A 15,195-nucleotide genomic window follows, 5' to 3' on the forward strand; every position below is an offset into this window, starting at 1 on the left:
GTCCTGCAGATCCACGCATCAAGGCTCTCCTTTTCTCTAATTAGCGTTGGGTAAATGCCGTAGACGGAAAAATTGAGGTGCAGTGCCAGTTGACGCTAGCAAGTGTGTTTGCCGTCTCTCCTCGAATACTTCCACCTATCGTCAGCGTCTCTTCAACATCAACAGAAGAAAGCGTCTCCACTTTCTCCGAAATATACCCCATATCTATTGACAGAACACTGATGAAGATGCGGAGAACCTCCAATATGAGAACGGCATTTAACAGGCTGATTTCCACGGAGATGGCTGGTTTCTCAGCGACAGAGAGAAATCCAACATGGCGCGTCGAATCTCCTCTCTCGCCTGGCTGTCTCTCTTACTAGGTGCACTGAGCCGTGCCCTGCCCAGCTCGCAGACCCAAGGCGCCATTGCAGACTATCCCACAGCCACCCTGCGTACAAGCTATCAATCCGGCTCAAAAACCGTCTTCGTAGGCCGCTCCCTACCAGAGTTCGACCAGGAACTGTTCCTGGGCATCAAGTATGCAGACCAGCCAATTCGATTTACGCCGTCGAGCCTGAAGACATCCTATGCTGCCAACGACAGTAACTCTGGCCCTTATGATGCCTCTGGGACTGGCCTGGCTTTGTCCAAGGGCACGGTGCTGTACAATGCCACGCAATACGGGCACGAATGTCCCGGCTACGGATCGGACGAGACGAAGCTGGTCGACATGGGGCTGATCACCTTGCATGAAGATTGCCTGAATCTCAATATCATTCGCCCGACGCGGAAATCGGACAACGAGGAATTACTTCCGGTGATGATATGGATCTTTGGAGGTGGATGGCAGCAGGGGGCTACTGCTGATCCGAGGTATGGTTTATCGCCCGGTAGTTCTGGACAGACTGACCGGTATCCGTGGCAGATATAACATGAGCTATATTCTTCGTCAAGGAGCTTTGAATGGCAAGCCGGTGCTTGGCGTCTCGATCAATTATCGGGTTGCTGCTTTTGGATTCCTGGACTCGGAGGAAGTGAGGGTATGTATATATCAATACAAATGGTCGAGGCTATGCTGATAGGTACAGGCTACTGGCAATAACAACCTAGGTCTACGAGATCAACGGGTCGCTATGCGATGGGTCAAGGAGAATATCAAGGCGTTTGGGGGAGATCCTGACAAGGTCACAATCTGGGGGGAATCTGCGTGAGTGAGATATGAATTGCCCACTCCGATGCGTGGAATGCTGACTCAAACAGAGGAGCCTACAGCGTTGGAGCTCATTTGGTTGCCAATGGTGGTGACAATGAGGGTCTATTCCGCGCCGGTACGTTCTCACTCTAGCTTTTACCATCCGGAAGGCTCACATGGTCGTAGCTATCATGGAATCCGGTAACGCTGTTGGACCCCCATGGAACGGCACGGACTGGCATCAGCCGATGTACGACCGCATCGTGAACAAGGCTGGGTATCTTAATCGCTCCTCACGATGGAGTTTATGCTGACAATAGTAGTTGCTCTACGTCCTCGGACACACTCCAGTGTCTGCGAGAAGTCCCCTACCAGTCCTTGTACGACATAGCGTACGAGGGCCTGGAATGGTTCGCCGCCATCGACGGTTCATTTATCAAAGAGTATCCTCAGATTAGCTATACTGAAGGCAGACTGGCAAAAGTACCCATCCTCCTTGGATCCAACACAGATGAAGGAACCAGCTTCGGTACTACAGGGACGAACACGGACGAAGAATGCATTAACCAACTCATATGTGGGTTTTTCTGTCGGCCAAGGCAACGACTAGTACTGACGATGACAGCCTCAAAGCGCTGGGTCCTCACCCGTGAAGAAGCCACGCGCCTTCTGACGTACTACCCCAACGACCCTGCCCTGGGATGTCCCTATGGCTGGGGGAACGTCACTTGGCCGAAGCTGGGACTGATGTACAAACGGTACGAATCGATGGCAGGCGATCTGACTATGGTGGCACCAAGGCGGCTGCTTGCGCAGACCATGGCAAAGTACACAAAACAGGTCTACTCTTATCGATGGGACGTGCCGGCCTTGAACACAAGTAGCACCATCGGTGTCGGACATTTCGCAGAGGTTAGTCACCACCACCTGCATAGGAGATCTATGGCTCATTTCTCATACAGATCCCTTTTGTCTTTGCGAATCCTGTGCAGAACATTACACCGCTGGGAACTGATCCCTCCCGTCTCGAACTGGGCAACATGGCCGCTCGGATGTGGACGTCCTTCGTGACGGACCTTAATCCCAATGGGCATGGAGGTACGTCTGGATCAAGACTTGACTGAAAGACACTGACGGGTATAGTACCGCGAATCCCGCAATGGCCCAAGTACACACCAGGAAAGAAGGCGTCGAACTTTGTCTTTCGGTTGCCCGCAAATGGAAGCTATGTGGAGCGGGATGACTACCGCTTGGATGGGATGGATTACATTAATAATATTGCACGATAGAGCTAGGAGTCATATCTATCAGTGCGCCATGACAGAGTTACAAGCGGGGTCATAGAGTCGAAGAAATAGAGACATGATGCTTTTGTCAACTGGTCACTAGTAGCCAACTGGTAGTCAACCGGTCAACTGGTGTCAACTGGCAAGCTATTCACAGATTAGACTACGTTGAGTTGGTTATCCAGTCAATCAAAGCCCTTTCGTATAACTCGTCTATTCTGCTGTCTATCAGAGATCTAATCTGACAGTCAGTTACAGGACTGACTCAGACATACGACCCAGCCAAACCTTGCCACCAGTGTCCAGTGATCACCTCCCAGATCAACCCTAATCAAGACCATGGTCCTTAATCTTGAGAAGCTCGACCTCACTATTCAACGACATCAATATCAGCATCAGCATCATCCCCAAATCAAATCTAGAATGGCGCTAAAACGCACAAAACAAGTGAAGCATTCGGCGGAATCAGCCCCGGGAAGCCCCTAGCACACCCATTAACCACCCTTATTCAGACCCCATGAACATGGGATGAACATACTTCTCTCCATACGCATACTCCCTACCCCATATCAGCCAACGTCAACGTCACAGAAGCCAAACGCAGAAGCAGAAGTGAACACAGAGCCATACCCACTCATGGTCAAAATCGCCTTCTCCCCAAGACTCATCTGCCGAACGCCCTCGTCCCAGCCTGTAGCCATTAATCAATCCTGCATCTGTATACCCACGATGGTAAAAGTAGAATGTGTGTAAGGTGAAGTGAACAGAACATACCCCGAATGACATCTCCCGCCCCGATAGTCGCCTTCAGCGGGCCGCGTCTCTTCGAGCTATCGAATCTGACAAAAGAGGATTAGCTAGCTTTTCGCCTCTGCCGATGAGTGTTGGTTACGGCGGTCACATACTCCTTCCCTTTATGGTGGTCTGGGTTCGATTCGTCGTACAGATACCCAGTGTAGTTGAGCTCGACGGGGTCGCCGGGCTGCGGGTGGTCTTTGCCATTGCCCATCCGGAGGGTTTGTTTTTCGAGGCCCATTATATCCTATGCCTATTCCTGTTCCTAGACTGTGGAATTACTGTGAGGAGGGTGTAATCTAACAGAATAGAGGATTAGGAGGAGGGTGAAGGGAGGCGGAGGGAATTTGAGATCATATTCGGTGGGTTTGATGTAATCATTTCATAAATGGCCGATTCTTGGATCCGGATGGTAGCGATTTGGAGTGAATTTATTTGGTAATGGAGTATCTAGGTTTGATGGTCTATTGTCTGCAATAAGCGTTGATGCAGCTGTGTATTGGTTTGATCTGCCGATCCGAATTGCGTACAGCCTATCTAGCTAGACCTGCCAGAAAGACATCTTCTTCAGCTCACTAACATGGATCGACCGGATCTGCGTCCGCGGAAACCGCTCGTCCACCGCCGGCTCATCCCCCAGCTCGAGATAATGCAAAGTCGAGATACCAGCCTTCTCCATGAACGCCAGCACCCCGTGGAAATTGAAGCCGACCTGGTCCAGCCCGTGGCTATCATCTGAAAGGACAAACCGGCCTCCTCGCGCCAAAAATTCCTAGTACAATCAGTCACCACCCTGTCACAGAAACAACGAGCGAACTCACTCTGCAAATCTCCTCCTTAGGATAAGGCTCGCTCATCCCCTTCCGCAGCGCAGCCGAGTTCAGCTCCAGCATGCCTCCGTACCCAGCAATGAAGTCCAGGTTTCGCAGAATCCGCTCCCATACGCTAGGCCACTGTTTGAAGCTGCGCTCGGGGTCATCGCTCTTCAATTTAATCAGATCAAAGTGCCCCACGACGAGCGGCCGCAGCTGCGTCACCATATCCAGCTGCTCGTCAAAATAGCGCTCGAACAAACGCTTGTCCGTGCCGCCGGCCAGCTCGCGAGCCTTTTCATACATGGGCCGGTCATAGTCGATTGGCACGGTGAGTGTATGGTGCACGGATCCCACGAAGAACTCGAACGGGAGCCTCGACAGGCTCTGCTCGATCAAAGTCCGCGACTCGGGCCGAATCCAGTCAATCTCGAACCCAATGAGGATCTGGATCTGGTCTGCATATTTCTCGCGTAGCCGGACGGCCTCTGCAAAGTATGCGGCTTCGTTGGCGATCAGTGAGGCTTCGGTGTTGCCGGTTTCGATCTGATGAGTCAATAGAGATTTGGAATAAACGTTGCTTGGGGCGTACCTCTTCCGGGTAAAAGTCTTCTTTTGCTCGGGGCATGTGCTCGGTCAAACAGAAGACTTTGAACTTTTTTGAGATGGCTAATTTGATAATCTCTTCTAGTGAGTCTTTGGCATGTCCGGGGCAGAACTGGCCCGAATGGCTGTGGTGTGAGAACGGCATGGCTGCGCAGGTCTTGAGGAGAGCGTGTGATAGAAGACAGGTCACTTAGACGATGAACTGATGGTGTAGAAATAGCAAAGCCAGAAGCATTACGCTATACCCCGTCGATGTGGATTTAATTCATACAAGGAGTATGCATGTGTCAGAACAGACAGTCAATGTAACGCTGTTCTCAAGACTGTGTGGAGAAATGCCCCGCCCGGGGAAAGTGAGCCAAGCTCTGAGGATATAAATATGTCAATATCAAATCAATGCTAGGGAAAGTAATATTGTATTTAGCCTGACAGACCGACAAACATTTATGCTTGTGGATAAATCGGAGGAAGATTGCAAAACAAGCCGGACGGGAAAGAGATGATAGCAAGTCCGCCGACCCACTATCACCCATATATCAGACCTGGTAACCTTCTCGCAATACTCACAAGATTGGGTTCGAGTATTCTCTTACTCTACTTGCATACTATAGATGATAAAACCAGTCATTGTGGCCTTGTGGCCAATATACAGATATCCCATTATCTAAGAAATAGGAGTGATGCCCTGTCATCCATCACGGATACTTAATGTCACAACATCAATTCACTGCGCTCAGACGGCAGTTGAACGTCTCCAGTACTCGATTTCGGTTGCGTTGTATTCCATCCTACCAGTGGTCCCATAAGTCTCAAACTTCTGTCACTTGTCCTAGGGCAGTCCGATAGCATTGTGCCTGGACGCACAGACGTGCTCACCAAGACTTTATAATACATCGCAGTTCTGGGCAGAGCAAGAGAGCAAGCGAATTTCACGCACGCTGAGTGGCAGACCATGATTCGGTGCAAATCTCAAATTTGTCGTATCTAGATGTTCGGTCCGATTGGGGTCTCTATTGCACCCTCTTCTTGAAGACAATGGTGCAGAATATAATTTCCACGGTTTGCACCTCCATTCCTCCTCACGTGGGCTTCTTGCAAAAAGGAGAATGAATGAGCATCATCGGCCATTTGGTGAGGTGAGCCTTCGCCAACTGGCATAAGATTGGAGATTGGGCAGCATCCACCGCCCATCACGTCGAAACACTCACTGTTGGTAAACTGTCGAGCATGTCTGAATTGTCGTAGAGACTTTCTTGACCGCTGTCAACTGAATGTGCTCGCAGATGCCGCAAAATCCTCTGGATCGTTAACTCTCGGGGGACGGCCCGGAGAAAAACCTTCCACATCCCCGAAACAAGGCTCCTCGTGTTCTCACATGAGACTTAGAAATTCCATCTTGTCCCAAAGACAGCCTATCCGTAGCATCTGTCGTTCCGTAAAGAACCACAGATCAATAACCTTCAACCGGACAGACCTCAACCAGCCGCAAGCACCGTAGCAACCACATAATCCCCATCATGCGAGATAGACAGCTTGCCTACTCTGCCTCCGCCGGTTTCTCCACAGCCCATGGGATCCAAGTACACAATCTCCGGTCTTCCCTTATCGGCCTCACCAACCCTAACAATAACATCCTTCCACCCGAGGGATGACGCGCCGGCCGGAGCAGCCTTACGTGCTGCCTCTTTTGCCGCGAAACGGCCAGCCAGCCAGCGCGCCATATCTGGCGTTATTGGATTGAGTCCAGTCTTTTCTGCGCCGGACGATGGTGGTGGGAGGGAGAATCTGGTGCGGAAGTCTCGCTGCTCCTGTTCGTGGAGGATCCGCCGGGTGAAGCGGTGGAAGTAGTCGGGACGGTTGATGAGGCGGAGAATTCGGGGGAGATGAACGACATCCGTCCCTATATTGAGGGGATATGGAAAAGGAATTAGTTTCATAGGTGGTTTTTGATATCGCAGAATTAAGATTTGATCTCCGTAGCACGGGTTCGGAGACGCTGTTTGTGTTTAGAGATCATGTGACTGAAATTAGAAGTTAAAAGCAGAGGTGAAACCAAGAACGATAGTCATGATACTCAGAAAATGAATTATAGATTGACGAATGCTCTCTGATTGCTATTCAGCCTTCACCAACTACATACGGATTGGATGCACTCCCTCACAAGTCTGCACGTAAGTTTGCTGCATGCTACGAAGCCGTCTACATTTGGTCTTCTAAGTTATGTCACTCTGCTCACTGTACGAAGATCCTCTGGAACCGATGGGTCCTCAGGGGAAGATAGCGCAGATGGATCTCTGCACACGCGAGTACCTGGTATTAAGTTGAAGGAAACAACCTCAAATGGCGTATACCTCTATTATGTACAGATCATCAGCACCACTGGCACAGCCATTGAGCCCCATCACTAGCGAATCCTGACACACGACTGTAAGGATCCCATCTATTATCACACGAATTCACCCACTTATAAAATCGTTTCCATGATGGATATATCTCGCGTGCAATTTCTTTTCCGTCGTGCATCAGCAAGGCGTCCTCGACTGAGTCCTATCGTCCAAGGGGGACACCCTAATGATCCGATTTCTTTTGCTCTCCGTTTACTTGGTTCAAGAAGTCCCTGCGATAACCGCGGTTAGCCCCTGTCGAAAGCAGCTTGCTGTGCCGGTCATTCAAATGATAACATGCAGAATCGGTATGCCATTGAGGGCTATCGAAGTCATTGGAGATCGCTGGGGGTCATTGGCACAGCAACGTTGGACAACAAATGTCTAGAGTGGACGCAAACATACTGGATGAACTTCTCCTCGTCCTTGGAAGAGGCCTGGATGGGAGGAGTAGCCTGCTTCTTCTGACCACCACCGCGAGTGGAGAGGTAGATACCACCGAACAGGGTGCCCATGACGCCCATGGCGAGCTAAGATGATTGAACAAAATTAGCGATATGCCCTTGCAATGTGATCAATGACTTGGAGCCTGTCCGGTTGTCGTGGATCAGAAAGATATGACGGAAGAGACAGAGGGAACGTACGACGTGGGAACCGACTTGCTTGCCGGCAATCTGGTAGTAGACAACCATGGTGATAGAATGGGGTAGATTTGACAGAGGAGGATGGACGCGGGGAATGGAGCAATGCGAATAATAGGACCTACGGAAGCAATCGTGAAAGCCGGCAGCGATGGAAGTTGACTGCGCGGCTGGGTCTTTACCTCATTTGGTTAGAGGCCGGTGTTGAGGTCCCGTGATATCACGTGGACAGTGCATGACATAATAGGTTTGCTTGAGATCATGTGATGTTCCGGCTCGGTCCGAATCAGAGGTACGGATTCGGGAAGTTCCGCAGCACCGCATCATAAGACTGGGAGAGCACAAACAGCCAGCAACCACCAGTGACCAGTGGGTTACCGGATATAAGCACAAGTATATGTTACAATTCTTTGCCAGAGCTATCAATACGAGCGCGACATGAACCTCTTGTGGTAAGGACCCAGAGTGGCAGTCCAGGGCACTGGACCAAGGGAAGCACCCCCGATGGACCTCGGGGCAACGACAACTTAAGGTACGGCCTGGGATGAATTACTCCGTCTCCTCAATACTACCCCGGCTACTGGATGGGTTGCAGCTGTTTGGGTGCCGTGTGCGGTTATTGAGGAAGGCAAATCAGAGAAAAGGACTTAGATGAGAGAATATTGTTCTTCCGAAACATTTTGCTATCTTCCTATCCATCAGATTATCCTTCTTTTTGACTTGCTTTGCTCTGTTCTTGTAGCTTGTAGCTTCCCTCTTACTGCTACTTGCCTCGGCTATCACAGTACATACAGGACACCTATACTCACCCTTCAATCTAAATCTTCACTCCATACCCAGTCACTATTTCCTTTCCGCAAACTGAAAGCATGTTCTGGGGGAAGCGAGATCATCGCGATGAGACTCCCACAGACACACCGCAGCAGCCGATCCCCCGCGAGAAGCTTCCTGCTCAGCTTCAGAAAATAGTTGACCAGGATGACGGCTTCTATGATGATATCTACCCTCCATAGTATGTTTCCTCCTGGCGCATCCTGTTGCTAGTCCTTTAGAGAGGCCGTTCCATGTCGCCTGTCCAAGTTTATCCTGCGGAACTATGGCATCATTATCTCCGCCTGTCCCCGCAAAATGTTCAAGAATCATGAAATTCTTTTCTCTCTTTCAGACCTCGCCGGCCTTCTTTCCCACGACCTCCTCACCATCGCACTGCAATGACAAACCCATCATCTAACATGGACAGCTCCGTCGACTCGACCGACACCAACTACCGCTACGCCGGTTACGTCAACCGCATTCGTACCATCCTCCTCTCCGCCCACCGCTACGTCGCCTACACCTCCGACATAGGCGAGTCGTTCCGCCCCGTCGCACACCCCTACCTCGTGCGCACCGCCTACGGCATCTCATGGACCTATCTGTTTGGTGATGTCGCCCACGAAGGCTACAAAGCCTACCTGCGCAACCGGCACGTCCTCGCCCCACCCGGCGAGGCCTACAAGGACGCCAAAGACCTCTCGGCCAACGAGGTCGTCATGGGCATGGCAACAGGCGACATGGGCAGTCCCAGCGCCGGCACCGATGCCGAGCTCGCTCCCTGGCCGACAACCCGCATCCCCCTCATCGAGGACTACCGCATGGTAATGGTCAAACGGGCCGTGTTCCAGAGCATCGCAAGCATGGGGCTGCCGGCGTTCACGATCCACTCGGTGGTGAAGTACTCCGGGCAAATGATGAAGAACAACAAGAACGTCTTTGTGCGGACATGGACCCCTATCGGCGTATGTTCCCCTCCACCCGAGCAGCGTTAGGGAAGTCCAGCACAGCTACTAATGTGAATTGCAATGACAGCTGGGCCTTGCCGTCGTCCCCTTCCTCCCATACATCTTCGACGAACCCGTCGGCGAAGCAGTGGAATGGTCCTTCCGGACCGCTCTCCGCGCCTACGCAGGCGAGGACGCCGTCCGGCCCTTCCCCGCCCCGGCCACGGCCTCAGCCGCTCACCCCGCAGAGACAGGCGCAGATGCACCTTCCGTATCGCGCTACCTCAAGACCCAAGCGGAGAAGAACTCATCCGTGGCGCTCGGAGCCGACGGTTCCGTCGCAGCGAGCGCGAATCTCTCCTGGGAGGAGTACAAGGCCGAGCGGCAGAAGGCCAAGGAGGAGCGTAGGCGGCAGCGCGAGGCCAAGGGCTGGACGGGACCGCTCGCTTGGTTGGGGCTCGGGTCGGACTCGGACTCGAAGAGTAAAACCGAGTAATGGGTCTCTATTTTCCTTTAATACTAAGTTTGGGTGGGCGGGGGCGGGGCGTTTCATGGGTTTCATGCGCCCTGCACTTGAGCTTGTATGTTGATATAGATTATCTTTCTTTTGGTCCGCGTAGGCACTCCGTCTCACGTCGATCCGTTTCCTTTGTGTCATTCATCTCACCTCTGTTGCATATGCACAGCCATGTACAGGAGTTCCAGGTGCTCTCAGCTCAATGGTCCCGGGTTGTACCTAATTGATCTAATTGATGATAGAACAAGACGTACACAGGACTCATCTATGCTAGTAAACATCGTGCAGGCATTGCGACTCTGTATCGATTTGTAGTTCCGTTCTGCGAGATTGATTGGCATTCAACATATTCAGTGTATTACCGGTCAAATAAATCTTCAAGCATTCATTCAACACCCACAGGGGCAAAGGATCCTAAACACGACTCGTTCACTCTCTACTCACACTATACAACTGTACAATAATGGCAAGAACAAAACACTAGAGACATCAAGGGAGAACAGGACCATGGGTGATAGTATACGGCATCACTCATCACAGATACCTACGCCGCAGCCCAGGTACAGAGCAGAGGAATTGATTTTTTTGAGACGATGTGAGCCGTGAAGGTAACAAGGGTCTTGGTGTCGGGAGGTAAGAACTTCTCTGGGCACCATAAAGGAAAGGAAGAAATGAAAAGGTAGAGAAGTTAAGACCAAATTCTGGCAAGAACAAAATGGGGAATAAATATATGGAAATGTAGAAGAGACAGAATGATACATAAACAGCGCCACAGAAGCGCTGTCTCTCAAACCAATAAAGAAAATGAATACATCCAGAAGTTAAAAGGTATCTCTTTAGGCAGCAGGACTGGCAGGCATTCCAGCGAGTCCCACTCCCGCCCATGATCTTTGACCCACATCGTAGGGTTCAGTTTATCAGGCCTTCTGCAATACTCGGGCTTAGTTCCAGCCCAGGGAGTTCTCGGCCATGACAGGAGCACTGATCATCTGGCCCCGGCCACTTCCCCGGCTATTCTGGCTGTTGCGGGAAAGACGACCGCCAGCGGCGAAGAGAGAACCGGCCCCACGACCTTCACTCGTCTGCTCCATAGTGGAATTGGAGCGGCGATGCAATTGACGCTTCTTGCGGTAGCGACGAGCAACCCAGAACATACCCGCACCATAAGCTGCAGCGCCGCATACGACACCAACGCCGATGCCAACAGAGCTGGCACGAGCCGAAGCGCTGCGACTGGCACCGGCATCCGCATCGTTGCCAGAGTTACTGCCACTGCCATTACCATCACTGCTGCTACCACTGCCGCTGATTCCACTGTCGCTATACAATCCGCTGCCACTAGATGAGCCGGATTCTCCAACAACAAGAGGGATAGAAGGATCGATCATCGAGAACAGGGTCTTGACCGACTCGTTGGGCTGTTGGTAGAGTTTGGACAATGGACTGCGGAGCAGCTTCCTCAATGTGTCAACCTTGTCTGTAGGAATATAAGCCAAGGCAACGGTTGCAATGTAACCCGTGCTAGCCGAGTTGTCGTACGGCTGGATGGCGAACATCGCAATATCTTTGCCGAGAATCTCCAAAGCATAGATCAGTCCCTGTGGAATGTACAAGAAGATCTGCGATGAAGAGAGCGGGGTTGTGGCAACGAAGCTGTATCGGAGTTTGCCATTGAAGCCGAGCTGAATCAAAGTAGAGTCTGGTGGAGGGCTGGTCAGACCATTGGCTGGCGAGATGGATCCAGGCAATTGAGCGGGTCGATTGGTGCCAGTAGCGGTCTCAGCCGTTGAGAGCTGAGTCGTGGTTGTAGGCTCCACCAGAATACTGGAGGGAACAAAGTCGGTGTTCTCGGTGGTGGTAGTTTCGGGTGGATAAGTAGTACTGGTGGTAGTGGTGGTGGGGGCAGCCGTGGTGGTCTCCGGCGTGGTTGACGGACTTGGAGTCGTTTGCTCCGTTGTAGAGAGTGTCTGAATTGCTGAGCTGCTGAAATCGGCAGTAGGTGTAGGCAAAGTCGAGCTCACTCCGGTGGATCCCGTGACAGCAATCGAGGAACCAATAGCGGTATCGGAGCTACCAGGAATGACGGCGGTGCTGGTCACAGAGGGAGCAGTTGTAGGAACGCTAGGACTAATCTGAGTGTACGAAGTTGGCGACTCACTTCCGCTGCTGCCTCCTGGGATGAGGATACTAGTCAAGCCGGTAGGGACGCCAACAAAGCTGCTGGTGTGAGTGCTTGCGGTTGGAATGACTCCAGTGCTACCAGCGCTACTGAGGATAGGACCCAGAATTCCACCCAGGCCACTCGAACTGGTGGCAGAGGGTGTCACAGCAGGGACGCTGACAGGCACAGTAGACTGACCAAGGTCTGTGGATGCCGAGGTCTCAGCTCCACTGCTACCGTTGGTCACGGCTGAGGATGATGCGGAGCCAGGTAATAGGTCAGTAACAGCAGAGGTCAACGGATCGAGTACGCCGCTCGGGCTTGGAGTTGGGGAGGGGCTGGCCTCAGGCGAGGAGTTGTTGCCTGTCGAAGAGGGAATAACGACTGTTGAGTGCGTAACAGTGCCATCAGCGTTGGACGAATCGGTAGTGGCAGCTCCGGACGCAAGGGAACTGGAAGCTGTAGGCAGAATTCCAGAGAGATCCGAGGCAACAGTGTCAAGGAGGCCGGACGAGCTCGCAGCTGGGGTTGGAGTCGTTTCAACGGGCGCAGCGGGAGATGAGGAACCTGTTGGCGTCGTAGAGTTTGTGCTGGGATCATTGCTCTCGGTCGCCGAGCTCCCTGTGCTCTTGGCTTCAGTGGCGGTTGGAACGGCAATGGTTGAGCTGCTCGGGTTTCCGAGTACACTGCTGACAAGGCCACCCACACCACCCAAGGCATCACTAACAACATTTCCACTGCTTGTGGCAGGAGTTGATGAGGCTGGTGTAGTTTGGGAGTTGTCAGAGGGGTCTGTCTTGGCCTGAGATGTCTGCGCTGCTGATACGGTTGTCGAACTCTCAGGGGCCTTGGATCCATCAGTGGCAGATGAGCTTACTGGAGGGCTGGTACTGGTTGAGCTGCTCGGGTCTCCCAGAACACTGCTGACAACGGCACTCAAGGTGTCGCTGACGGTATTTCCGCTGCTTGTGGCAGGCGATGAGGCTGGTGCAGTTTGGGAGTTGTCTGAGGTGTCTGTCTTGGCCGGAGAGGAGGTCTGCGCCGTTGAGAGAGCCGTCGCGGGAACGTTGTTCGGAGCAGACTGATCGGTCGCAGAAGATGGCTCGAGCGTTGAACCGGACGTGGCATCAGAAGATGTTTCTGCTGAAGGGGACGGTGTGGGGGTTGGGGTAATGGTGTGAGTGACACCGCTGGCATCTATCGAGACGATGATGGGCAGGGAGACGAGCGGGGCGCTGGATGTTGCCGTGGGGCCGTTTTGAAGCAGGCTATTGAAGTAAGAGATGAAGGGATTCACATCAGCCCTTTTATCCAAGTGAATGTTCGTGTTCGACGACGTAGTGGCAGAGGAATCAGGTCCATGGACGACATGTCTTTTGAATTGTTTGGGGATGAAGCGCGGCTTCAATTCCTGGGCATTTTCAGCCGCGACAAGCTCGAGACCTCCCAGGGACAGGAGGGCCGCAACAAGAGTTGCAGGACGCATGGTTTTGATACCAAAGCGACTGCTCGCGATAGGGAACGGCTAGAGTTCGTAGTGCCGCAGTGATGCACAAAGGAATGGACGGAGCCGAAAGCTCAGCAGGGCTCCTATAGTCAAAGGTAGATCACGAGAGAGGCTCAGTTATCCGTCACGCTCGGCAAGGCATCGATGCAGGTCTTGGAGCTGGTTGGGCGATAGGAATTACTGCTATCACGTCCAAAATCGTATATGCGGTATGTAATCAGGAGGTTGGGACGCAATTCGCAGTTTCTTCGAGCCGGACACCCTTACTGACAATCGACAACGGACAGCACGGTCGACTGTATCCGATGCAAAGACTTTGATGATGCGAGTTGGAGAACTGAGACGGTAGCGATATTGCGGCGTCGACGTCGAAGCTGATCAATTCGTGATAAAGAACGAGTGTATTAACAATGCGAATAAAGAGTGACAAGGGAAGCTATTGAGTCGGGTGTTCCCAAAGCAAATTGGCAAAACGAATGTGAGTGCTGTAAGGAACGAACGACGAGATCTAGAACAGAAACGTCAAAATTAATAAAAAAGAAAAAGAGAGACCGCGTTATTGTCGTGGATATGAGGTAGTGGAGGAGGTGGGTGAAGGTGTGGTGGTGGAAGAGGCCGATGGATAAAAGTACCTGTTGAGTAAGGAGGACTGCCAGATCTCTGGTCGAAGCGAGAGGCGCGACCGTGGAAGAGAGGGGGGCTGGTGGGTATGGATGCGATGCAAGGAGCCAGCGCACTTGTTAGGTCCCAGCGGTAAATGATATTGGCTACGTTCAGTTCACAAATAGCACCGACTATCGACGGAAGATAGACGAAACAATTAAGAGCAAAAGAAGAATGAAAGATGACGGGGAAAAGAACAAAACGAGTGACAAGAAGGCAGGACAGACAGCAGCACTTCAAAAGACGAAAATGCGACTAAAGAAAGAGGGACCTGGAGGTGAAAGGGAAATTAATTGAGGCGGAGATGGAGGATTATTTTTGTCTACTTTGAGATTAGCCTGGTTTATTTTCGTTGTTAGCGCAGACCAACCTAGTGAGAAAGAAAAGGAGGGAACTTATTAATGTTACCATACTGTATCATCACACAGGGGCTGGCCATATTTACCAGCAAATCAGTGTACAGAGCCGTGGAAATGAAAGCAAGGTCCGAACATTACAGAGACATTACGGAAATACAAAGTACTATAGGTAACCATGGACAGTAAAGGGGCACGCTATGGACACGCACCACTTTCAAGCTGTCCACAGTACACATACGGAGTACATAACTTAAGTAGCTGCTCTTCGAGATGCTGGCATTGACAACACCTTCATAATGTTCTACAACACTTACAGCTGATGTGGTTATCTGTAGATATCCGTGGTGATGCAACCAGTCTATCATTCTGGATGGTTCTCTAGGGAGGACAAAATGACAATCAGCAAGGCATACTGCGGCGGCTGGCTACCTGCAGCAAGCACTGCCTACCTAATGATATAGTGCCAATCTACGAATCTACAGATGACATTGCTCGGAAAGGTCACAACGGTACTAATCTGTAGTGTCAAT

The 15,195-nt window shown here is 51.7% G+C and overlaps 6 protein-coding genes across 6 annotated transcripts; 2 read left to right on the forward strand and 4 right to left on the reverse strand.

The window, feature by feature from the left end:
- Positions 1-101: 101 nt before the first annotated feature.
- On the forward strand, positions 102-2,463 carry AFUA_4G04010 (putative triacylglycerol lipase (LipA); the record flags this gene model as incomplete). Its single annotated transcript, XM_741495.2, has 8 exons — positions 102-855; positions 908-1,022; positions 1,071-1,189; positions 1,243-1,310; positions 1,361-1,451; positions 1,498-2,086; positions 2,137-2,272; positions 2,318-2,463. The coding sequence occupies exons 1-8, from the start codon at positions 317-319 to the stop codon at positions 2,461-2,463; spliced, it is 1,803 nt and encodes a 600-aa protein (XP_746588.1). The 5' UTR covers positions 102-316.
- Positions 2,464-2,787: 324 nt separating this feature from the next.
- On the reverse strand, positions 2,788-3,496 carry fkbp2 (FKBP-type peptidyl-prolyl cis-trans isomerase; the record flags this gene model as incomplete). The annotated part of the gene is made up of 6 exons (XM_741496.1): positions 2,788-2,830; positions 2,901-2,942; positions 2,999-3,019; positions 3,091-3,151; positions 3,235-3,299; positions 3,366-3,496. 6 exons carry the CDS (start codon positions 3,494-3,496, stop codon positions 2,788-2,790), a joined length of 363 nt encoding a protein of 120 aa, XP_746589.1.
- A 152-nt stretch (positions 3,497-3,648) lies between these two features.
- AFUA_4G04030 (histidinol-phosphatase) lies at positions 3,649-5,135 on the reverse strand. Its single transcript, XM_741497.2, has 3 exons — positions 4,660-5,135; positions 4,077-4,613; positions 3,649-4,027 (listed from the first exon to the last, which is right to left on the reverse strand). The coding sequence occupies exons 1-3, from the start codon at positions 4,816-4,818 to the stop codon at positions 3,797-3,799; spliced, it is 927 nt and encodes a 308-aa protein (XP_746590.1). The 5' UTR covers positions 4,819-5,135; the 3' UTR covers positions 3,649-3,796.
- Positions 5,136-5,298: 163 nt separating this feature from the next.
- Positions 5,299-6,629, reverse strand: pptB (holo-ACP synthase). Its single transcript, XM_741498.2, has one exon. The coding sequence runs from the start codon at positions 6,608-6,610 to the stop codon at positions 6,149-6,151; it is 462 nt and encodes a 153-aa protein (XP_746591.1). The 5' UTR covers positions 6,611-6,629; the 3' UTR covers positions 5,299-6,148.
- Positions 6,630-8,021: 1,392 nt separating this feature from the next.
- Positions 8,022-10,235, forward strand: AFUA_4G04060 (uncharacterized protein). The gene is made up of 3 exons (XM_077804540.1): positions 8,022-8,710; positions 8,939-9,476; positions 9,547-10,235. The coding sequence occupies exons 1-3, from the start codon at positions 8,568-8,570 to the stop codon at positions 9,952-9,954; spliced, it is 1,089 nt and encodes a 362-aa protein (XP_077660687.1). The 5' UTR covers positions 8,022-8,567; the 3' UTR covers positions 9,955-10,235.
- A 681-nt stretch (positions 10,236-10,916) lies between these two features.
- On the reverse strand, positions 10,917-14,583 carry AFUA_4G04070 (putative mucin family signaling protein Msb2; the record flags this gene model as incomplete). The annotated part of the gene is made up of 2 exons (XM_741500.2): positions 14,276-14,583; positions 10,917-14,151 (listed from the first exon to the last, which is right to left on the reverse strand). Exon 2 carries the CDS (start codon positions 13,620-13,622, stop codon positions 10,917-10,919), a length of 2,706 nt encoding a protein of 901 aa, XP_746593.1. The 5' UTR covers positions 13,623-14,151; positions 14,276-14,583.
- Between the last annotated feature and the right edge of the window lie 612 nt (positions 14,584-15,195).

The sequence above is a fragment of the Aspergillus fumigatus genome, chromosome 4, assembly GCF_000002655.1.
Source record: "Aspergillus fumigatus Af293 chromosome 4, whole genome shotgun sequence".
Classification (NCBI taxonomy): domain Eukaryota; kingdom Fungi; phylum Ascomycota; class Eurotiomycetes; order Eurotiales; family Aspergillaceae; genus Aspergillus; species Aspergillus fumigatus.